This window comes from Epinephelus fuscoguttatus, linkage group LG18 (assembly GCF_011397635.1).
Source record: "Epinephelus fuscoguttatus linkage group LG18, E.fuscoguttatus.final_Chr_v1".
Classification (NCBI taxonomy): Eukaryota; Metazoa; Chordata; class Actinopteri; order Perciformes; family Serranidae; genus Epinephelus; species Epinephelus fuscoguttatus.
In genome coordinates this window covers 3,272,098-3,297,901 of record NC_064769.1, presented here as the reverse complement: position 1 = coordinate 3,297,901, position 25,804 = coordinate 3,272,098, and the positions used below count along the sequence as shown (strand labels likewise).

The 25,804-nt window shown below is 39.5% G+C and overlaps 1 protein-coding gene across 6 annotated transcripts in view; it reads left to right on the top strand.

Moving 5' to 3' along the window:
* The window catches only part of LOC125905785 (3'-5' RNA helicase YTHDC2), a 199,226-nt gene extending 181,470 nt beyond the window's left edge, over nucleotides 1–17,756 (top strand). For 3 of the 6 annotated variants that reach the window (XM_049603986.1, XM_049603985.1, XM_049603983.1), the window contains exons 32-33: nucleotides 3,896–4,078; nucleotides 16,875–17,756. In XM_049603986.1, coding sequence (XP_049459943.1) covers nucleotides 3,896–4,078; nucleotides 16,875–16,946 — 255 coding nt within the window. In that variant the 3' untranslated portion in view covers nucleotides 16,947–17,756. The remainder of the gene's footprint in view (nucleotides 1–3,895; nucleotides 4,079–16,874) is intronic. The other 3 variants (XM_049603984.1, XM_049603987.1, XM_049603989.1) reach the window with 2 other exon arrangements.
* Nucleotides 17,757–25,804: the final 8,048 nt, after the last annotated feature.

Here is a 25,804-nt window from a genome sequence, read left to right as displayed (position 1 = left end):
AAACTCTGATTATGGTAAGTATATGTCCACAAATATAGGCTCGCTCGCTCTCGCTCTCTCTCTCTCTCTCTCTCACTCTATCTATCTATATATATATATATATATATATACAGTACAGGCCAAAAGTTTGGACACACCTTCTCATTCAATGCATTTTCTTTATTTTCATGACTATTTACATTGTAGATTCTCACTGAAGGCATCAAAACTATGAATGAACACGTGGCATTATGTACTTAACAGAAAAAGGTGAAATAACTGAAAACATGTTTTATATTCTAGTTTCTTCAAAATAGCCACCCTTTGCTCTGATTACTGCTTTGCACACTCTTGGCATTCTCTCCATGAGCTTCAAGAGGTAGTCACCTGAAATGGTTTTCCAACAGTCTTGAAGGAGTTCCCAGAGGTGTTTAGCACTTGTTGGCCCCTTTGCCTTCACTCTGCGGTCCAGCTCACCCCAAACCATCTCCATTGGGTTCAGGTCCGGTGACTGTGGAGGCCAGATCATCTGCCGCAGCACTCCATCACTCTCCTTCTTGGTCAAATAGCCCTTACACAGCCTGGAGGTGTGTTTGGGGTCATTGTCCTGTTGAAAAATAAATGATCGTCCAGCTAAACGCAAACCGGATGGGATGGCATGTCGCTGCAGGATGCTGTGGTAGCCATGCTGGTTCAGTGTGCCTTCAATTTTGAATAAATCCCCAACAGTGTCACCAGCAAAACACCCCCACACCATCACACCTCCTCCTCCATGCTTCACAGTGGGAACCAGGCATGTGGAATCCATCCGTTCACCTTTTCTGCATCTCACAAAGACACGGCGGTTGGAACCAAAGATCTCAAATTTGGACTCATCAGACCAAAGCACAGATTTCCACTGGTCTAATGTCCATTCCTTGTGTTTCTTGGCCCAAATAAATCTCTTCTGCTTGTTGCCTCTCCTTAGCAGTGGTTTCCTAGCAGCTATTTGACCATGAAGGCCTGATTCGCGCAGTCTCCTCTTAACAGTTGTTCTAGAGATGGGTCTGCTGCTAGAACTCTGTGTGGCATTCATCTGGTCTCTGATCTGAGCTGCTGTTAACTTGCGATTTCTGAGGCTGGTGACTCAGATGAACTTATCCTCAGAAGCAGAGGTGATTCTTGGTCTTCCTTTCCTGGGTCGGTCCTCATGTGTGCCAGTTTCGTCGTAGCGCTTGATGGTTTTTGCGACTCCACTTGGGGACACATTTAAAGTTTTTGCAATTTTCCGGACTGACTGACCTTCATTTCTTAAAGTAATGATGGCCACTCATTTTTCTTTAGTTAGCTGATTGGTTCTTGCCATAATATGAATTTTAACAGTTGTCCAATAGGGCTGTCGGCTGTGTATTAACCTGACTTCTGCACAACACAACTGATGGTCCCAACCCCATTGATAAAGCAAGAAATTCCACTAATTAACCCTGATAAGGCACACCTGTGAAGTGGAAACCATTTCAGGTGACTACCTCTTGAAGCTCATGGAGAGAATGCCAAGAGTGTGCAAAGCAGTAATCAGAGCAAAGGGTGGCTATTTTGAAGAAACTAGAATATAAAACATGTTTTCAGTTATTTCACCTTTTTTATTAAGTACATAACTCCACATGTGTTCATTCATAGTTTTGATGCCTTCAGTGAGAATCTACAATGTAAATAGTCATGAAAATAAAGAAAACGCATTGAATGAGAAGGTGTGTCCAAACTTTTGGCCTGTACTGTATATATATATCCATTCATACAATACACTTTACATTACTTTACATTGTTTTAACATCTGAAAAAAATAAATAAATCAGCATTCTGAAGGAGTGGCAGCTTTTATTTTGCCGTGGCAGTGCACCACAATCAATTACATGTAGAGGAAACCCTGATGTTTAGAAGCTATTTTTAATTGATTCATTAATTTTAATTGTTCACCTAATACTGTAAGTTACAAGGTAGTTAGTCTTCAACTGAAACAGACATTCATGCATCTGTTCTGTCAAGCTGGTATGTGTGTATGAATCATTGTGATCCACCATGTCTTAACAAAAGTGTTTGATTTATACTGTAATTTGAAGGGTATCCACACTGTGAAACCTGAATGACAGGTACCAGCAGAAGGAAGACCTCATGTACGGAGCGGTGTATTTGGTGTCAGCATGGTGCAGCTTATGTACATTAGTTTTATTCTAAATTACAGAAATTACAATTTAAAAAGGGTTTTTAATGACTGTAATTTGTAATGATAGTTTTCAGTTTCATTGAATTTTAAATATACCCACAGTGATTAAACAGTACTTAGTGCATTTTTCAGTAACTACAGAACACTCTTGTCTAGTTTATTTCAGATTTATGGTATACCTCGTAATGAATCTAATAGGACACTTTGGTGAATTAGTGTTTTTCGGTGTCATAATAAATGTCAGAAAAGAATACACCTAAAAGCACATACTGTAGTATCTGTTGTTTTATCCTTCATTGTCAAGGACAGCAACATTTGTTCTATCATTTATGTTGTTGATTTAAGCTAACATAGAAACAGCGTTGTAATTAATTACAAATTCTAGCAAAGCCATCTATGTGTTCATGCATTACCACAATATCATTAATTAGGAAATACCAGATGCAACCTCTGAATGGCCTGGGCAGCTGCATAGATCAGCCTCTCATTGGGCGGAATGAGCCACCCGCTGAAGTCCTGCCCTACCGCCTCCGGTTGTGTGGCAGTTTTCAACCGTTTTCAATATATCCTTTACTAACTTTTGCGGGGATGTAGCCATTTTTCTGCCATGGTTCGCATCCTGTAGATGATATTTTTGTGGGCGTGTTACACCAAAACCTGTTTCCCCCCGGCAATATTTTTGCAAGCGCACCATTGCTGTGGCACCGCCCAGAACGACTGTGATTGGTTCAAAGAAATACAAGCAGCCGGGGCGTTTTTTTTCTCCAATCTTAAAGTGAGAGTCGGCCCAGCCAGACCTTTCTTTTCTTGAGAAAGGTCTGGTGAGCGAGACTTAGATCAGTGTGACCTCACAAAATATGTTTTTTGGCCGTAACTCATAACCTAATTATAACAAAACTTCACACAAATGTGTAATAAGATAAAATAATGAAGTGATGAGTGAATTTTATATCCAAAAGGTCAAAGGTCAGCTTCACTGTGACATGTTCTGCATGAAACTTTTCCTGACCATTCTTCAACATCATATATCAGGAACAGAAGGGGAGACATTTGATCAGATGCTGAATTGGTGACACTCTAATTGGGTGTTCACCTTCAGACACCCAAGGAGAGATTGTCTTCTTGTATGGATCTTCTGTGCTGTGGGGGGACAATGGGTGCAAAGCATCCATATTTTCACAGACATGAATATAAACTGTAAGTGAAAGTTGACTGGTGCATGAGGCATACAACTGCAAGGTGGTAATTCTAGTTTCAGCGTAACATTGTTGAAACAGAACAGCTAGTGTTGCTGTAGTGAGAAGTTAGCAGAGTGAGATGGCTGGCAAGCCAGGTTATGTCATGTTTCCTCAGTATTTTAACTCTGAATGACATTGCTTACTTATGGCTTGTTCTCTGTCTGCTGACCCTAATTTTCTCAGAAATCCCAAATATTTCCACACTGATTTATTTACAAGTAAATAATGTTATTTTCATCAACTTTTTCCTGGCTGCTTGCCATTATCTGCCTGGCACTATTTCACAGTGACACAGAATTTTCAAATAAAGTCATATTCTAAAGATAATGATAGGGATCGATGTTTTCTCCTTGCATCGATGATTTTGGAGCACTGATCATTGAAACAATACATTCAACAAGATGTTACATCCCTAATGAAGGTTATTTAAAACACAAAAACAGAAGTAGAAGTTTTTTTTTTTGGTCTTTCACAGGGCTATGCTCGCATGACATCAGCTGTCAGTCAGGAGAGCTGCCAGGACTGGGGCTTCATGGGACTAGGAGGGGTTTTCAGTGTAGAGTGGATCCACAAGGAAAGTCTTCCCTTCCACTGCACCCAACAAATCCTCAACCCATGGAACGACAACAAGAAGGTCCAGATCAGCAGAGATGGACAGGTGAGAGGATGGTGCAACTGAGTCTGGTTCATGTTGTAGAATAGTGGTGGGAATCTCCAGGCACCTCAGGATTTGATTTGATTACAATTTAGAGAGCGACGATTCCATTTTAAAATGATTATTGATGCATCACAATGCATCAATTTTTTTTTATTTCTAGACATGATTTATTTTTCTTACTGTGTAAGACTACCTGCTACTCTAAAACACAGTGTGTATATGTAGTCATCCATAATTAAATAAAAAGATGAATTTACTTGCCTACGATTTAATTGTTGCCAGAATGGAATTGACCTGGATAAATGAGAATATCCACAGACTTACTTGCGTACAGTGTGGCTGCAGGTCCCTTTACCCTTGAACTGAAGGAGCCAAAATACTTTTATGATGAAGTGATGACAATTTGTATCCAAAAGGTCAAAGGTCATCTTTACTGTGACATCATAATGTTCTGCATAAAACATTTTTCTGGCCATCACTCAACTCTAATTTTGGGTGTCCAACTTGAAATTGTTATGATTGTGTGGATTTTTTGTGCTGCAGAGAGGAAAAGTGTTTGTGAAGTACTTTAACTTGGCTGGTGTGCTGAGGCTGAAAATCTGACAGGTTAGAGTCGTTGGACACGCTGTGGCATGCTTTTGTTCCCCTTTCTTCCTCACCTTGTTAATGTCCTGCCTGATTTCATAGTTTATTTTACTTTGCTCTGCTCTTAAAACCCCGCTTTATTGGCATATATCTGGTAACACAGGAAAAATATCTTTTTATCAGGTCTCACAGCCACAGCTCAGGATTTAACATAAACAGGAGTCCTCCCGATAGATTTTACACATGAACAAAATAAAAATACAATTGAATAAAGAATATTAAAGATACGTGGTAACACAGGAAAAATATCTTTTCGTCAGGTCTCACAGCCACAGCTCAGGATCAAAGATAAACTGAAAGAAAACAGATTTCATGAGACTCACTGTTAAAAAGTCACGCTGCAGGGATTAGCCACAAACTGGGTCTCATTCATGAAATGTGAGCAGAAGGAATTTGTGTGTAAACTGTTCACAGACGGAAATTTATGTGCGTGTCTGCATTCATCAATATTTTAGTAGCTCTGATCTTTTCGTAGCTACTAACAAAATCTACTCCTGCTCCTGACCACTCGTAGTGCTTGTGTAAATGTAGTAAAGCACATAAATATTGCTTGTCACTATTGGAAATTACAATTTTAATTTGTATTGCACTCTGTTATGCAAGGTTATAATAGTTTTGGATTTTTCATTATAGTTTAGTTTTATTTAGTTTTGACTTTTTTTCCCTCTAATTCAGTTAGTTTTAATTAGTTTTTAGGGCTGGTTTGCTAGTTTTTGTTAGTTTTCATTTTTCCTAAATGCTTAGTTTTAGTTTAGTTTTTATTAGTTTTAGTATTAGTTTTAGTTTTTTCATACTTTGGGTTATTTGTCAGGTGCAGGATTCAAAAAGATTAGAGTAAGTACTGTGTAATAAAACTCAACAGAAGATACCATTTTAAAATATTTATTCAGTTACTGTTGAGCAACCAACCAATCTGAAAATAATATGAACAGACTCAAAAACCCAATACACTCTACAGGTTTGAGTCATTTTTTGACCAAAATTACCAACTCAAAAATAAATTACGAACTAGGCTTCTCAGCACTAGATGCAGGTGCAGTTTTTTGACATATCAGTACAGTATAGATTAACAATACAGTAGTACCTCACATGTTGTATTGTATTTAACATCATAAAGTGAATACAGTGAATGTTTTGAACACTTAAAGTGCACATCTATCTGGTAGTGCACAGAGCCAGACAGCTGATAATATCCTTCTCTACCTCACCTTGATGCTGATGTGCTTAGCTTTTCTATGTTAACCTTACAATGCCTTCTGTCCAACACTGGTTCAGTATAGGGCACTGGTAGAAACATCCAGTTGTCAACAACTTGTTAACATTTTTCCACAACTGTCACAACTTTTGACACATAACCTTATGGGATCCACTCTAACGTTCATGAGTGTGTGTGTGTGTGTGTGTGTGAGAGAGTGAGAGAGTGAGAGAGTGAGAGAAAGAGAGTGATGGGTGTACTTCAGTCAAGCAACAATGTCTTGTTGATCTTGAGGAAAACACGCTGCTCCAGAGATGTGGTTGTTCTGTTCCTCAGGCCAGATGACAACAGTCCACACACTGAGAAGATGCGCTCCACAAAGGCTTGTGAGGCAGGGGCACTAACGAGATCTAGTGCCACGGGGGCAAGTTTTGGATAGACAGCCTCTCTTGATCTCCAGAACTGCAACGGTGTCTCATTAAAGACACCCTGTTTGATGTCGTCGCCATACTTCTTCATTTCGGTCAACAGACTGTCGGCTCCCTCAGGCTCATTTGTCAGTGACGCATTCACCTCCATACGGGAGGCAAGGAAGCGGTATTTCTGAAGGACAGTAGGAGGGGAGTGTGCTGCAGTTTGAGTGGCAATGACATTATCCTGAGAAGGAGTCGCTGGGTTATACTGAGCTGCCAGGTTCTGCACTAAAGACTGTGCTGCCCTCCTCAGTGGCACCATGTCTGGTGTTTAAAGAATCAGTGAAACACTTGGATCCAGTAGGCAGGCTGCTGTTGGTGTAGCATCAAACTGTGGGGAATCAGGGCTAAGAATGGCAGCAAAACGTTCTCGCAAGGACAAGGCAGCACTTGAGCTAACTGCTTCCCAGCAGCAGTCGTCAGCAGGTGTGCCTCAAGGTTGAGCAGACATGGCACTACTTGTGAGAGTGACTGGCTGTCACTCTGAAGCTGGTCTGTGTGAATGGCAAAGGGCTCAAGCAGCTTGACAAGGTTTTCCAGCTTAGCCCAATCGCTTCTGAGACGTGTATCCATGCCCAGCTCCTCAAGTACTTGGTTATGTTCAGTTCTGATCTCCAGCAGCCTTCTCAGCATATCAAAAGTGCTGTTCCAGCGTGTGCTACAATCTCAGACTAGAGTTTTGCCACACTTTTTGATCATTGCTTCATTTGCCACTGACGATTTCCTCACAGTGTGTACCAGCTTTCTTGCTCTTGATATGAGCGAATCAGCATTTGGGTGCTTCATGACAGCTTTCAGGGTGAGCTGAAGGGTGTGGGCCAGGCATGGCATCCTCTGGAACTTGTTGTTCTCTCCATCATCTGGCAGGTCAAGTTCTTAGCAAAGAAAGAACAGACAAACAAACAGATCAATTATTTTCATCAATGTAAAACACACAAAAGAATGGTACAGTTTAATAAGTAATTATTTATGAATTAGGACTTTGTCTGTAGTAACTCTTGGTTTTACAGCAGGGATGATAACATTACTTGTTTTATGATATTTAATTTCTTACACTGTTAGCACCCTACATTTGTTTCCACATGATAACACATTTAATATTGTATGTTCATAATGAACCCCATATGAGATATGAAATCATGACATGACAAAAACTATGATGCCAATGTGACAATTATACATTTTAAGTTTTTTAGTCTTTTAAGTAAGATGTATACCACTTGGGACTGACATTTTAGATTTTGAATAGGAGTGAGTAAATGAGAGCAAGTAAATTATTTTCCTCTCTTTTTTTAACTCTTTTTTTTGGTTAATATCAATTAAAGCTTACAACACTGGTTATATCATTGTTACATTTTATATCCAATTAAAAAAATCAATAAGACTAATGTATTATACTATAACCACACTCACCGAGGTCTCCAGTCTCTCCAATCTCCTCATCCTCCTCGTCTGTCTCCTCCGACTCTGATTCGATCCACAGTTCATCCAGACCATCTTCGGCACCTCCTGGCTGAGCCCGTGAACCATCTGTGGACTCCTCACTTTGTACTTGGCTTCTATCTCTAAGCAGCCGCACAGCTTTGACTATGTTGGAGCCGTTATCTGTCACAATGAGCAGCACCTTGTCTTCTTCTATACCCAATGCTTCTAATGTTTCATCAATGCAGCAAGCAATGGCCTCCCCGGTGTGTGGGTGCAGAGCATGGTAAACCTGGCCTCCAGGTGGATGATAAAAACATGCTGACACACCCATGAAAGATGCTGTTAATCCTTTCTTGCTCCAACCGTCCACACAGAGGGTCAGCTTCTTCGCGTCCTTTATTATCTCTTTCAATTTGTGCTTTGCCTTTTCCATCTTAGCTCCAATAAGGTTATTCACTCGTGCAGCACCGGGTGATTTGAATTTTGGCTCGAGTGAAAAGCTAAACTTTTTGAAGGCAATCGAGTCACACAGTCTTGTAGACATACCAGTCTCAATAAACATATTTACCAGTGCATCTTCCCGCTTGTGGTGCTCCTGCGTGTTTACTAACCAGCAGCTATTTGGTCGTCAGTGAAAGCAGTCCATTATGGTTGTCTCCTCCTTCCCGGTGCTACCTGGCTGGGATGTTGCTTCTCTTTCAGCAGAGCTACTCAGAGAGGCCACTTTGTCGAGGTACTTGCGATTAGCCTGCTTGTGCGAACTTCTCAAATGGACTTTCAGATTCGTGGGGTTTTTTCCCTTGAGAAGTATTCCACATATTTGATTACCTGTTTCCACTACAAGGCACTTGCTTTTCTCTTTTTTGCCGTCGTATTCAAAGAAATCCCATACAGGACTCTGTCGCTTTCTCCCAACTTTTGATGATGAGAAGCCGACTCTAAACGAGAAGTGACGAGAAGTGACGGGCCGTGAGGCGCCGTATGGTGCCGCCAGCTCACGTAAAATTGCTCAAGCGAAATTAATCGATTTCATATTAATCCGAAATTGACAAAGACGAAAACGAAGGGAATGTTATCTATAATTTCAGTACGTTTTAGTTAGTTTTTTTAAACACACAATACAGTTTCAGTTAGTTAAAGTTTTTTCTTTTAATTATAGTTTTTATTTATTTCAGTTAACGAATGTTTTTTCAATTCTAGTTTTTGTCATTTCGTTCGTTTTCGTTAACGATAATAACCTTGCTGTTATGTACACAATACACAGATGCCTTTGAAACATGTAATCTAAACATGACAAAAATATTAAAAATATAACACATTTAATTAAATTAGTTGGCAATTAGCAGGTTTAAGATCCAGATTAGGTTCATGATTGTGAATTATCTATGTAAATCGACTCAATAGATTACACGTTCTTTCTACATGTTGAATGATGATAATAAAAATATCCGTAAGGACAGCTGGATCACAGCCTCTTCGGCTTTGGTGCCTGGGTTCAGCAGGGGTAGCAGGAGCAGCAGGTGGTGGAGCCACGAAGGAGCACGCGCCAGCTGAAAGAATTATTTGAGACAACACGTTTTTTTGTTTGTTTGTTTTTTGTGGCTTTTTGATCATTTGAATGAAAAAATCTGATTTGAAAAATGTTTAATTTACGTTGTATAAAACAGAGCTTTAGGCTATTAAGATTCAAATAATTTGAAGATGATACAGATGCATACAAAACTGCTGTAGGCTATACGTATGTTATCCATATAATTTCTTAAAATAAATGTTAAATAGCTCTACATTCCGACAGCCATCACTGATTTAGAATTTATCCATTAGACACAAAACATCTCTGGTTTCCCGTTCCCACTTCATTCAAAACCCCACAAATGAATCTTCTGTTTGTTTGGTGACCACTACGCTATCAGTGATGGTTTTCAGAATGTATTATGATACAACACCTTACCGTCTGAGTTTGATGTTGACTCCAGTGGAGACATGTCGCTGTCTCCGTCAGGAATAATTCCTGACAGAGAGGTCTCCCCAATTATGCCAGCGATGCACTCATCTGCAGCAGGTAGTTGTGACTGTGAGCCTCCTCCTCCTGTGGCTGCTGTATTTTTTTGTGTGTGCTTATGCGTTTCTTTGCCTCCAGTTTCATATCAAACCATTTACGCTTCACCTCTGACATGGTTCTTTGTACTACGGAGACAACATTTACAGCATCTGTTACCTCCCTCCAGGCCTTCGCTTTGCCTGTCCCTGTCACACCACTACTAACAGAAGAAAATAAAATGTTTTTTCTGAAGTCCACTTCACCCAAAATTATTTCGATCTCCGCTTCAGAAAAAATCTTATTTCTTTCTCTCTCTTTCTTTCTTTGCGCCATGACTGACAGGTCGACTGGATGCACCTACACCTCCTTATATGGTGGTCATTGGCTATTCATGGGCGGGGATTTATGCTAATTGATGATTACCGGGAGCGCGCTGTCACTTTACGATGGATTGGCTTTCATGAACATACACAAGTGTTTACGATCAAATCTGAGTTTCCCGCGGCCTTCCTGAATCCGGAGTAGGTTTTTAGTATTGTTGGCGTTTATGTGCAAATCTGCACACAGATTTACTAACTTTTCATGAATGAGACCCAATGACAATAAAGGCTATTCTATTCTATTCTATTCTATTCTATTCTATTCTATCAAAAATAAAGTTATATTAACAGAGTTCAGTCCAAGCCAACCTACCAAGTCTGTAGGGGCTCGCACGTTTGGTGTTCAAGTGCCCACAGATAACTAAGAGTTTGCAGCTCATATATCATAATAAAAGCAACAAAATAAAACACTGAATGAAACTTAATATTATACAGGCAGGTAAATAATAATAAATTAAATGCAGTACACCTTCAATGATGACAGAAATACAGCTAGTGATGACAAGTGGAATCAATAAGACATTAACTCCGTTACACTTCTTAAATGGACAGATTGATATCCCTGAAGTTAAACTGAGTTGGTGTTATACTGTGACCATTAAGTCAAGTCAAGTCAAGTTTATTTATATAGCACATTTCATACGACAAGCGTAAACTCAATGTGCTTAAAAAGGCAAAGCAGATAAAATCACACATGCCAAGAACATACCATTCCGTAAGCAATACATATATAAAACATATGAGATAAAAATAAACAAGAACATTTTATACATAGAATAGGACATTATATAAAATGTTTGAAGACGAAGCTTTTAATACAAACACTAGACCTGATTAAAAGCTTGTGAAAAAAAGATATGTTTTTAGTTTGCTTTTAAAAGAAGATATTGTTGCAGCAGACCTGAGATCATGTGGTAAAGAATTCCAGAGAGTAGGTCTGTAATGAGTGAAGGCACCTTGAACTGATTTAGAATGAATTCTGGGTATAGTGAGGAAACCTTTACTTGATGATCTCAGTAGTCTTTCCAGTATATATTCAGTGAGCATGTCAGAGATGTAGGAGGGTGCCAGGCTATGGCATGGCTTTAAAAACAATAAGTAAAATTTTAAAATCAATTCTTTGATTTATAGGAAGCCAGTGAAGAGAAGCCATAATAGGAGAGATGTGTTCATATCTTTGGGTTCTGGTTAGTACTCTGGCTGCAGTGTTCCGACTGGAAACAAATGCATGAACCAACTTTTCAGAATCTGAGAGTGTAAGGAAGGATCTAACTTTAGAAATATTTCTAAGATGATAAAAAGCAGTTTCAGAGATATTACAAATGTGTTTTTGAAAGTTAAGATCAGCATCAATACTTACACCTAAATTTTTGACATGCTCACAGGGTTTTACCAGTAGGAGAGACAACAGAGTGCTAATTTGATGTCCAAGAGCCTTTGGACCTGTTAATAAAATCTCTGTCTTGTCCTCGTTTAGCTGTAGAAAGTTTCTGGCCATCCATTGCCCGACATCAGTAATGCATTGGATAAGATCATTCACTGGTTGATGATGGTCAGCAGAAACAGATATGTATAACTGGGTGCCATCAGGGACTCCATATGGAATGCTGACTTTGTTTGATTTAAAATCACCAACAGAAACAGAGAATGATCTACCAGAGAGATATGAAGCAAGCCAGTTGAGGACAGTGCCTTTAAAACCTAAACATTGTTCAAGATGCTGAAGAAAAATGGCATGGTCAGCCGTGAGAAACGCAGCACTGAGGTCAAATATTACCAGGACAGAGACTCTGTGATTGTCAGTGTTGATTTTAAGATAGTTAATAACCCTAACCAGGGCGGTTTCTGTGCTATGGTTAGTTCTAAAACCAGACTGGTAAACATCAAATAGATTGTTTTTCGACAGTTACATGTGTAATTGTTGATATACAACCTTTCCAGAATTTTCCCCAAGAATGGTAGGTTTGATATTGGTCTATAGTTCTCAAGGAGAAAAGGGTCAAGATTAATTTTTTTAGCAGTGGAGTTACTATAGCATGTTTGAGAACCTTAGGGAAGACTCCAGAGAGTGGAGAGGAATTGACAATTTCCAGGACGTCATCTACGAGACAGTTAAAAACATTTTTAAATAGCTAGGTAAGTATTGCATCAAGAGCACATGTAGCAGGGCTTAATTGTTGTACAATTTCTTGTAGTTCACAACTTTGAATGAGGGTGAAATTGGAGATTGTTGGCAGCATGGCAATGAGAGGAAAGAAAGGAGTCACTCACTCCAGTAGAGGCAGTCATGATATTATTTCTAATATTGGTAATCTTGAGTTTAAAGTATGTGGCAAATTCGTTGCATTTTTCTGTAGAGTGAAGCTCAGTGGGTATTGGTGTGAAGGGATTGACCAGTTTAATCTTTTATTATTAAGATTTTGAGAAATAATTTGAGAGAAATACTGCTGTCTGGATTTCTCTTTATTATAATTACTTAATGAGAGTTTATAGGAAGTATGATAAGCCTGCAATTTTGTCTTACGCCACTTGCGCTCAGATTTGCGACACATTCTTTTTAGTGCCTCCACTCTTGCCATTTCCATCCATGGTGCTCTTGATTTACTGAGAGTAGGTGTTTCTGTGATGATCTGGAGAATTCAAGGATGAGGCCGATTTCGGAGTTCTTTCTTAATACACATTTAATTACGAGCTCAGATCAACATGGCTACATGCAGAAGCTATGTGATAAGTGTGAACAGAGAGAGACACAGCTTATATAGGATGGTGGCATGTATACTGTTACCTAAAATGGTGCCTTGACACATTTAACTTGACCTTGGGCCAACTAACACCTAACGGAAATGCAGGGGCCTCAGGGATCGCTCACCCCCTTCACTTTTTACCCCCTTCACCCCTGTGTTACACTCCTACCTGCAACTCGAGCCAAACAGCGGTAAAAACGTTGCCGTTAATGCCCTATTTTTCCTGTCATGAGGAGTGGAAGGTGTGCTGGTGGATGCACAACGCTTGTAAGTTGTGCTGTTGTCCATGTTTTTCATGTTGACGAGACGGCGTTTTGGGTGGAGAGGTCGCCATGGATGCGGACCTTGCTGTTTCTGTAGGTACACATTTCCTGGGGACACCTGCACGTCTCGGCCCCGCCCCCTCCATTGTGATTAGCTAAAGCACAGCATCGTTCAACCGCGAAATAACCAGGTCCGGAGTGTGACCCTGATTATGAGTAGGCTCAGCTATGTGCAGTGTGAGGTTGAAGATTGATAACATGTCAGTAAACTGGTAAGCAAAATGGTCAGTAATGTTATCAGTATGAATGTTGAAATCTCCTGAAATAAACACAGGATCATATTCAACAGTGATTTTGGATAGAAGCTCACCAAATTCAGCAATAAAACCTTTTTTAAACTTTGGGAGATGATAAACTGTGAGTATTATATATATATATATATATACACATACATATATATACATATATATATATATATATATATACATATACATATACATATATACATATATATATATATATATATATAGATAGATAGATAGATAGATAGATAGATATTTAGATTGCTTCTCCCCAATTTCTCTTCAAGAATTGACCGCATTGATTTCTTCATCTAAATCATCAACGTGTCTCTTAGACCCAATCCCAGCTAGGCTACTTAAGGAGGTCTTTCCTTTAGTTAACACTCATATATTAGATATGATCAATATATCCTTATTAACAGGCTATGTACCACAGTCTTTTAAGGTAGCTGTAATTAAACCTCTACTAAAAAAGCCCACCCTGGGTCCAGAGGTGTTAGCCAACTATAGACCAATATCTAATCTTCCTTTTATGTCAAAGATCCTTGAGAAAGTAGTTGCAGACCAGCTGTGTGATTTTCTCCATGATAATAATTTATTTGAGGAATTTCAGTCAGGATTTAGAGTGCATCATAGCACTGAGAGAGCACTAGTTAAAATTACAAATGACCTTCTCATTGCTTCAGACAAAGGACTTGTCTCTGTACTTGTTTTATTAGATCTTAGTGCGGCGTTTGACACAATTGACCATCAAATTCTACTGCAGAGACTGGATCACTTAATTGGCCTAAAAGGTTCTGCACTGAGCTGGTTTAAATCTTATTTATCTGATCGTTTTCAGTTTGTTCACGTTCATAATGAATCGTCCTTACGTACCAAAGTTTGTTTTGGAGTTCCAGAGTTCTGTGCTCGGACCAATCCTATTTACTCTATATATGCTTCCTTTAGGTAACATCATTAGAAATCACTCTATAAATTTCCATTGTTATGCGGATGATACTCAGTTGTATTTATCAATGAAGCCAGAAGAAAGTAATCAATTAACTAAACTCACTTGGATGAGCACCAATTTCCTGATGTTAAATTCAAACAAAACTGAAATTATTGTTCTTGGCCCCAAACAACTCAGAGACTCTTTATCTGATGACATAGTTTCTCTAGATGGCATTGCTCTGGCCTCTTGCACTACCGTAAGAAACCTCGGAGTAATATTTGATCAAGATTTGTCTTTTAATTCTCATTTAAAACAAACCTCACGGACTGCATTTTCTCATCTGCGTAATATTGCGAAAATTAGGCCTATCCTGACCCGAAAAGATGCAGAAAAATTGGTCCACGCTTTTGTTACCTCAAGGCTGGATTACTGTAACTCTCTATTATCAGGTAGCTCTAGTAAGTCCTTAAAAACTCTCCAGCTAATTCAGAATGCAGCAGCACGTGTACTAACAGGAACTAAGAAACGAGATCATATCTCTCCTGTTTTAGCTTCTCTGCACTGGCTCCCTGTAAAATCCAGAATTGAATTTAAAATCCTACTGTTAACTTATAAAGCTCTAAATGGTCAAGCTCCGTCATATCTTAGAGAGCTCATAGTGCCATATTATCCCACCAGAACACTGCGCTCTGAGAACGCAGGGTTACTCGTGGTCCCTAAAGTCTCCAAAAGTAGATCAGGAGCCAGAGCCTTTAGCTATCAGGCTCCTCTCCTGTGGAATCATCTTCCTGTTACAGTCCGGGAGGCAGACACTGTCTTCACATTTAAGACTAGACTTAAGACTTTCCTCTTTGATAAAGTTTATAGTTAGGGCTGGCTCAGGCTTGCCCTGTACCAGCCCCTAGTTAGGCTGACTTAGGCCTAGTCTGCCGGAGGACCCCCTATAATACACCGGGCACCTTCTCTCCTTCTCTCTGTCTCTCTCTGTCTCTCTCTCTCTCTCGTATTCTATTACTGCATCTTGCTAACTCAGCCATTCTGGATGTCACTAACTCGGCTTCTTCTCAACATATTGTACCGCAGTAGCCAGAACTATAACTATAATATTATTACTTTCAGTAATGTTGTAAGCTACTGTCATTACCTACATCTCTCTCTCTCTCTCTCTCTCTCTCTCTCTCTCTCTGTCTGTCTCATTGTGTCATGTGGATTACTGTTAATTTGTTATGCTGATCTGGTCTGTACGACATCTATTGCACGTCTGTCCGTCTTGGAAGAGGTATCCCTCCTCAGTTGCTCTTCCTGAGGTTTCTACCGTTTTTTTTCCCCGTTAAAGGGTTTTTTTTGGGGAGTTTTTCCTTATCCGCTGCGAGGGTCATAAGGACAGAGGGATGTCGTATGCTGTAAAGCCCTGTGAGGCAAATTGTGATTTGTGATATTGGGCTTTATAAATAAAATTGAATTGAATTGAATTGAATATTAGACAGGGATATGCAGATTTCATTTCCAAGGCTAAATATTCAAAGGTAGAGTGTGTACCAAAACAAACATTTTTACAGAATATAGTATTGGAAAAAATTGCAGCAACACCACTACCCTTCCTATTTGACCTGCTACAATGTGAAAATAAGAAGTTTGGTGAAGAAGCTTCAATCAGCTCTTTGCTACAAGATTTATCAAGCCAAGTCTCAGTAAGGAGTATACAATCTAGACTGTGTGATGTTGTAAAGTCATTGATAATAAAGCCTTTTTGGTAAGAGATCTGACATTTAGAAGTGCAAACTTTAAGACGTTTACAGATGAATTATCAGGTGTTACAGAGTCAGGCCTGTGGTGGCCAAAGTTTCTCAGAGACTGGTTATGAGAAGTAAAAAGCACGCGGTGGCAGGACCCAGAATGTTAGTGCTGGATGTAGCAGGAGATGTACAAGTCTGGATAGGGTCATGCTGTGGTGCATATCACAATGAATTAAAAGCAATAAACCAGATGAAATTACCAGTCAGCTGCTTTGTTCCCCTCCTATTTGGGTGCACACCGCCCGCTCTGTATAAGCTAGAGTTCGTCCAAAAGTAGTCAAAGTTGGATATGAAATCAGACTGAAGAGGCGGCTAAAATGCTTACTGTGCGTTCACACCAAACACGAATTCGCAAATTCGCGCGTCAAGATTCCCAAGGAACCCAAGGTGAGGGAGAGCACAGCGTGAGTCACATTCACCCAGCAGTGGCGTGGGTGTTTGTTGGACCCATCCACCCAAGTGTTTCCTTCATTTTTTAAACAGTGTATTACAGGTTGGCAGTGTGATGAATTTGCCAATAGGTGATGCACTTCCTTTGCTCTGTGAATGTCATTACTGCATTTTAAACTTGTCCCTTTCTCTTTTTTGTCTCATGTAGGAGTTAGAGCCCCAGGCAGGCAGCCAACTTTTGTCACTATGGGAGAGAAACCCAAGGAACCAAGTGAAGTAAGAAAAGGCAGCAGAACACCTCTCTGCACTTTTGTTTTCTAGGACGGCTGACATGTCATACTTCTACTGACTGCACTACCGGTTCAAGAGAGATGACAGGACAGTGGAAGAAGGACCCATTCATTCAAGTTCAGCTCTTGGCTTCTTCTGTTTCTGTGTTTTGTGTATTGAATAAGTTCTCGTTCAGGTTTCATTCCTGTTATTCAGAATGGTACTCATGTTCAAATCAAACACTATGTTCACAGTAAAATGTATGTGGCTCTGTGGATGTTATAAAATGATTGTTTTTTTTGTTTTTTTTAAATCTTACAATAATTAGAATGAATGAAATGTGTGTATCACTATTTTTGATTTGATAAATGCAGAAGCCATGACAGTTCAGTCAGATTGTTGTAATGATATCCAGTTAGTTTTATGGTAATGTTTAAAGAGACTGACAAATGTATACTATTTACTGCATATAAACAAGGCTTCTCTTCACACCCAGTAGGAACTTTGGAGATTGTGTCTCTTAGAATGGTTTAAAATGTTGTGATGACGTTAAAGTGCCTCAGGCTCCATCATCAGGGACTCCTTTTGGGACTCATTTGAACCTGTTTGTCAATGTTTTGCTTCCTGGATAAAGACAGAAATTAGTTAATATATATTGTTTGCATTTGAATCTCAAACTTCAAGCAGTTTCATTTTCTGGATGAGGAGACTGTTGAGTCCAGGTTACCTTATGACTGTGTTAACGAGTTGACAAAAATAAATAGTGATTTCCACTTAACACTGTCAAAGTGTGATTTCCTCTGACTGTCCAGGTGCCAGAATCCACATGAAAGAAAACAGCTGCTAATAAAATTGTTGATACATTTATCTCAGTCAACTTCAGTTAAACCATCTGTTCAATTATAGTAAGTGCTGTGTAAAACTTTTTGCCCTAGGATTAGACTTATGTTTTTTTCCTAGTTCTCATCACACAGGTGTCTCGTGGTATTTTGAGCTGCAGTAATGGAATCAGTGTAAAAAAGCAACACTATCACAGCGGACTAAAGTAAACTTTGCACACGTTAAAATCGTGTTTTAAAAACCGCATATAGGCTACTCTTTTTTTACCTGAGACTCCAGACTTTAGTCCGTAGATACTTTTGTCTTCAGTGATGTGATTGGTCAGTGGTCAGGGTGTCGACAGGTTGTAATCTGATACATCACCTGCTCAGGAGCAGAGGGGTCTTCATTCAAGGTGGATAAAGGAAAGCCTGGCTTATTTTGATAAGGCTTGCTAGTTTAAAGGGCCAGTGTGTAAAATGGGTTGAAAACAGTGACATCAGTGGTCAAATTCTAGATTGCAGGGCTCACTCGCTCACCCCTCCCGTCGGGTAAATGACGGTGGCCTCGTAGGGACAAAAAGCCTTGCGCACAAGTTTTTCAGGAGTAGGTCTATCTAGCAACAAGGTGAATGTTTATTTAGAAATCTAAACCATGTTACGATATTGTAATGAATCCCTCACGAGCAGGAGACCAGAGGAGCGTTCGGGAAAAAGACTCGTTTATTTGAACACTCCAGAAACTCCGGTAACACTCCACTCCGTCCCAAACTCTGACTCTTCTAGCGTAACAGACACGCTTCATAACTTTACACACATACTCGTTTACCATACTGAGTGGGGACCCCCCTCCCCTCTCTGCTCCACCAATCTCCAGCCCGCACCCTGACTGACAGCGTAGCCTGTAAACAGAGCTCAGCTGTTTATTTGGCCTAGCAATACCTCCGGACTATAGTAGCTGCAATGGACGACTTTGAACGCGATTTTGAAGAGTTTCTTGTAGCGGACACAGACCCAGAGCCATACCTGTTTGAGCTGGAGCATACAGATGAGGAACTCCATGTGTTTGATGCTGAGCGGGTGAGAAGAGAGGCTGAATGCACAGAATGGGATTCGGTGCTACTGCTGCCATTGTTGGGGAGATATATCATCAGGAGGAAAAGCGCCGCAGAGAGTGCATCACAAGGAGTGAAGTTACGTCTTCTTTTCCTCGCAGATGACGGTTCGGGTTCATTCTCTCCTGTTGCGTGGTAAGTGTGGTCCATTCGCAAACTTTATAACTAAAAAAACTTTTCACTACTCTCTGTCGACGAACTACTGACACTCTCTGCTGTTTCCTCCTCCGTCTTCCTTCCTTCCGCTGTCTTCGTTGGTTCATTTATACACGCGAAACGCGTTCTCTGGCTGGCTGGATTGTCCACTCGGTCTGCCGTACATACATGGCGGCGCAAGATGGCGATCTCTCTAAAGCAAGGCCCTTGCTATATATGTATATAAAAGCATAATTATAAGGCTACGAAAACCAAACGAATTTTATTTTATAGCGATCATACACTTGTATAAACATATTAATGGGTAGAATATTCAGATTCAGATTGACAATAAACCATGCCAAATATTACACACTGTCCCTTTAAGTGGGAGATCCTTTCCATTACCGTGGCTTATATGAATCCCTGCTCAGTAACCATGGTAACTTTATACCGCTGAACTAGCCTAACTGCCAAGCTTAATGTAGCTGCATGTCAAAGAATCCCAAAAGACAGTTCTGTACAGTACATTTTCATGTAGGCAACACTTTTATACCGGGTTTCAGACGTTTTTCTCACCATGTGACCAAGCATGAATTCATATACTTCCAAAGAAGTTACTGATGAGAATAAAATTTAAAAAATGTCTTCCCACTTTCACTGTCTAAAAAGCCAAATGTTTTTTTGACACAGGCCAACCTATTTCAGTTATCCCCATTTCATTCATCATCACCCTCATTGTAGTTTAGAGTGTTTAGACTGTATGATGTAGCAACGGCCACATTTCCCATCATGCCGACTGCTGGACTGAGCAGTTAGTAGTTTGCAGTTAAGTTTGCTGTTTTATGTTTCAAAATGCAAATGTCACTTCATATCAGTGATTATAAAGTGTCTGTTCAGAACATAGTGGTTCATGATGGTTATTGTAATTTTTGTGTTAAATTATAGTTTACACTATCAGCTGTTACAGCTGTATTTCTGTAAATGTGTCTCTCAAGGTATGTATCTTACATGACTGTCATATAATGATTGCTAGTACATGAAATCGTGTCCTGCCTTGCTTTCTCTGTGGTTTGCCTTAAGAATGATACGGTATCTGTGGAGTGAACCACTCTTTTGGAAGGTCTTAGAAAAACTTCTCATTACGCATACTATAATGTATGCTATTTTATCTTGTTGCACAGGTCAGCGGGATTAATTTCCACCACGTTTGACTATTCTGAATCTGTGTAAGGTCTAACAAATTGAACCTTAAGCCTGATTGCTTCATAGTATCTCTCAGCAGCGGTGGTTTCTGCCTCTCTCTCTTATTTATTTATTTTGGTGGCATAAATTATATATTTACGGCTTTAATTTTCACTTGTTGCTATGTTCTTTTCTGGCCTTTAAGGTGGCTCCTGTTGAGATGAAACAGAAGAATGAATATAAGCCACAGGTCAGACAGGCTTCACACACCACAACATTTTAGGCTTATTACAGTTCATTCATTGTAGTTCTGCCAGTTCTCCTAAGTTAGCCACCATTTTAAACACACAACTGATATTATCTGGCCTACTGATAATGTTTTATATTCTTCATAGTGCTCCATTAGCATGGTTGTTCCAACCATGGCCGTAGCCAGCTATGAGGTAACCGAGGTCCGCACCTCGGTCAAAATTTCGAAGAGAAAAAAATCTTTAAAAAGAAGCCCCAAACAGCATGGTAAACATATTAACACACCGGACAGCTTTTATTTTGAAACGACACGCAGGAAGTAATCTGATGTATCAGCAGAACATGGAAAACTTGAATTCAGTTGACAGGAAGACGACAGTACTGTTAGCTGACAGACAAGGTGAGTGAATGACAGTTTTTTTTATTATTATTTTAGCGACGACCAAGCAGCCCACTGTAAGTTAAAGTTGAAGAAAAAATTAAGTTCTTGCTAAGTAACGTTAATGTTAGAAGCCTTAGCTGTGACACAATGGGTTGAAAGCTACTGGCTAATCACGCAAGATGTAAGCTCATTAAGTCAGTGCCATGCTCCCGAAGGTAATGTTATTTAACATTATGCAGGTGGCTGTATCATGACCCAATAAAGTTAAAAAAGGTTAGGTGGTGTAGAAATTATATATATACATATACAGTACAGGCCAAAAGTTTGGACACACCTTCTCATTCAATGCGTTTTCTTTATTTTCATGACTATTTACATTGTAGATTCTCACTGAAGGCATCAAAACTATGAATGAACACATGTGCCATTTTGTACTTAACAGAAAAAGGTGAAATAACTGAAAACATGTTTTATATTCTAGTTTCTTCAAAATAGCCACCCTTTGCTCTGATTACTGCTTTGCACACTCTTGGCATTCTCTCCATGAGCTTCAAGAGGTAGTCACCTGAAATGGTTTTCCAACAGTCTTGAAGGAGTTCCCAGAGGTGTTTAGCACTTGTTGGCCCCTTTGCCTTCACTCTGCGGTCCAGCTCACCCCAAACCATCTCCATTGGGTTCAGGTCCGGTGACTGTGGAGGCCAGGTCATCTGCCGCAGCACTCCATCACTCTCCTTCTTGGTCAAATAGCCCTTACACAGCCTGGAGGTGTGTTTGGGGTCATTGTCCTGTTGAAAAATAAATGATCGTCCAACTAAACGCAAACCAGATGGGATGGCATGTCGCTGCAGGATGCTGTGGTAGCCATGCTGGTTCAGTGTGCCTTCAATTTTGAATAAATCCCCAACAGTGTCACCAGCAAAACACCCCCACACCATCACACCTCCTCCTCCATGCTTCACAGTGGGAACCAGGCATGTGGAATCCATCCGCGTTCACCTTTTCTGCATCTCACAAAGACATGGCGGTTGGAACCAAAGATCTCAAATTTGGACTCATCAGACCAAAGCACAGATTTCCACTGGTCTAATGTCCATTCCTTGTGTTTCTTGGCCCAAACAAATCTCTTCTGCTTGTTGCCTCTCCTTAGCAGTGGTTTCCTAGCAGCTATTTGACCATGAAGGCCTGATTCGCGCAGTCTCCTCTTAACAGTTGTTCTAGAGATGGGTCTGCTGCTAGAACTCTGTGTGGCATTCATCTGGTCTCTGATCTGAGCTGCTGTTAACTTGCGATTTCTGAGGCTGGTGACTCGGATGAACTTATCCTCAGAAGCAGAGGTGACTCTTGGTCTTCCTTTCCTGGGTCGGTCCTCATGTGTGCCAGTTTCGTTGTAGCGCTTGATGGTTTTTGCGACTCCACTTGGGGACACATTTAGTTTTTGCAATTTTCCGGACTGACTGACCTTCATTTCTTAAAGTAATGATGGCCACTGGTTTTTCTTTAGTTAGCTGATTGGTTCTTGCCATAATATGAATTTTAACAGTTGTCCAATAGGGCTGTCGGCTGTGTATTAACCTGACTTCTGCACAACACAACTGATGGTCCCAACCCCATTGATAAAGCAAGAAATTCCACTAATTAACCCTGATAAGGCACACCTGTGAAGTGGAAACCATTTCAGGTGACTACCTCTTGAAGCTCATGGAGAGAATGCCAAGAGTGTGCAAAGCAGTAATCAGAGCAAAGGGTGGCTATTTTGAAGAAACTAGAATATAAAACATGTTTTCAGTTATTTCACCTTTTTTGTTAAGTACATAACTCCACATGTGTTCATTCATAGTTTTGATGCCTTCAGTGAGAATCTACAATGTAAATAGTCATGAAAATAAAGAAAACGCATTGAATGAGAAGGTGTGTCCAAACTTTTGGCCTGTACATGTATATAGTTTCTACACACGGTGACCTAATATCATAATAAGGTCAATATTTTTTGTCATAAACATAAAAAATATTTAACTTATTATGACAAAAAATATTGAACTTATTATGATATTCTAAATTATGGTGATACACCTGTATGTTGTACACTAGATTTGACTGAGGTGGGTATTTGATACATAATGCACTGGGCAATAAGGGCATCCCTCTATCTATCTGAACACTATTCAGTGGCTTGAAGCCTTTAACCACATCAAATAATGTTGTTACATTATGCAGTGCTTTATTTGCTCATTTGAGGAGTACATGACCTGACATGTTTGTGTCATCTGCTATTTATTTGTTGTTGTTGCATTACTCTTGCTAGCCTAGAATTTGATAATAATCACATGCAATAATTCAAACCCTTCATTCCAAATTATCTTCAAAGGAAATAAAGATGTCAAAAAGAAAACATTTTCTCCAGAAAACATTAGATTCATTTGTTAAAAACAAACCTTTGCCATGTGACAATGAGGACAGAGAGGATTTTTTTTAATAATAGATGATGACTGTGTGTGTAGTGTAGAGCTTGGGTACTGTACTTGTGTTTGTAGGTGTCATTTTGGAATGAATTTTGTTAAAACTGGTTAAAGGGGTCTCTTTACCTCTCACCTCAATATGTCTTAGTGAAAATGGGTTTTTAGAGTCCTTACAACAGAAAATCTCTCTCCCTCCTCTCTCTCTCTCAAAATACCATTATTGTTGTACTAGTACAAAGTAGCCTGCCATAGAAGAACTCTCACCTCACCGTATAGGATTGTATACAGCCTACTATAAAGTAGCTACTAGCTAGAGTGGTCCAAACTGATGTTTAAAAGCATATTTTTTTTAAGTCAAATAATGTGAACATTTTCTGCAGCCATTTTCTGCAGTCTTTATATCCTATTTTTCAGTTTTTATATAGCCATACAATGTAGGCTAGCTGATGTTGTTTTTGTAGTTCAAAAGAAAACAATAAAAATTACTGGTCATAAAAAAAAAGTGACGGGACTTCCGGGATGGCGATGTAGAGGATGGACATGTGGAGCATACCTCCGTATAATTTCGAAAAATTTTGTGAGTTACGTAATTCTTTCAAGTTTATTTTCGTTGTAACAATCTGTTTTAATTAATGTTGCACTGAACCTGCATCACCTCACTGTATAGGATTATTTACAGCCTACTATAAAGTAGCTACTAGCTAGAGTGGTCCAAACTGATGTTAAAAAGCATATATTTTTTTAGTCAAATAATGTGAACATTTTCTGCAGCTGGGCCAAATCACCCAGCAAAGGGCTGCAGGCTGGAGTCGAACCCAGGTCGCTGCAGCAACAGCCTTGTATATTAGATGCCTGCTCTATCCACTAAGCCACTGACGCCCCGCAAGAATTTTAAAAACATGTCTGTAACCTAGGGTTTGCTACATTAATGTTCTGTCTGGTGATAGAATACAGCAGACAGGGGTGGCACATCAGAAAACCGCTGTGAGTTTTGGATGGTTAGGGCAACAGAACAGATTTTTTTCTCGAGCAAAAGCACAGCTCTACTTGTGTTTTCTAATAATGGTGACAGCTCAAATTAAACAAGTAAATATTGCTCTAGTTAACATTTTTTGACTTTCATTTTTTGTTAGACATATTTTTCCATTTAATTTGGAGGAATTTCCATTTGTCCACTGTTCTGCAGCAGTTCCTCTTAAATAAGACTATTGCATGTCCAAGTACACTACTTCTCCTTAAAGCAAGCAGAAGTAATGCTTGCCTGACAAAAAAAAAAAAAAAGATTGGAATAGAAGCTGGGTCTTTTTCAAGAAGACCCACTGAAGAAGACCTGCATATCTGAGTCCAACAGTGATTATTTAGCCAAGTCAACAGCCATTGTCTGACCAGAAGAACTCTGATTAGTCAAGTATTAATGATTTTAAACTGGTTATAGTGGACTATACTGACCACCAGCACATGTGGCTTGTGTTCATTTAATAGAGAACATTTGTTCATCTTGTTGACTGGTTAGGGTTAAGACTTGGGTGCTTTGTACCACCACAACTAAGACTGCAACCCTCTTTGTAAGCTCTTGCTGACAAAGGCTGCCTGTTAAAATCATGAAAATGACTGAAGTCAATGTGTGGGGCACATGTCATCAAAGACACACTCCCAGTGAGTGAGTGGCATCTGATGGTTAAGACGATAAAACTGCCTCTTTTCTTTGCATTGCCTTATAAAAATGTATTTGCTTCATCATATTTATCATGTATTCTAATATAAAGTCTTTAGTAAAGAAAAATTCCAATGGTACACACAACATGTGAGATTGCCAGTGGAGACCACTGAATATTGGACATTCGATCTCGTCACATCTGGATAGTTAATGAGAGCCAGTCTAAAAAACAATCTTGAGGCTCTAGGATTTTTATGTCACTTTTTTTTTTCTTACATATTTTTATTGGAGACCAAAATTTCACAAGTGTCAAATACAAGATACAAAGTTGTTTCACAGCTGTTTCCCGTGCTTTCTTGCTTTTTTTTTTTTTATACAGTGCATTAGAACAGAGAACTAGAAAAAGAACATGCCCCAGGAACAGAGGGAAAAAAATAAAATAAATAAATAAATAATAATAATAATAATAATAATGATGATGATAATGAAAATAATAATACTAATAATAATAATAATACTAGAGTTTGGCTTAGTGAGACTAGTTGGTGTACAAGGTTCACCAAATATGGCTATCAGTGGGCAGGGTTCCAACATGATATTGAGGGCTTTGTTTAATGATTTAAAAAAACAAGACCAGAAATTAACTAGTTTGGGACAAGAAAAAAACATATGAACATGATCTGCCGGAGATGAACCACATCTATCGCAGATATCATTTGTGCCTGGAAACAGCCTATTAAGTCTGTTTTTTGTGAAGTGAATTTTGTGGAGGACCTTAAACTGAATTAAACTAAGACGAGCGCAAGAAGATGTAGAATTAACCCTGATCAGTGCCTGTCTCCACCACTCATCTGTCAAATTAAAGCCAAGC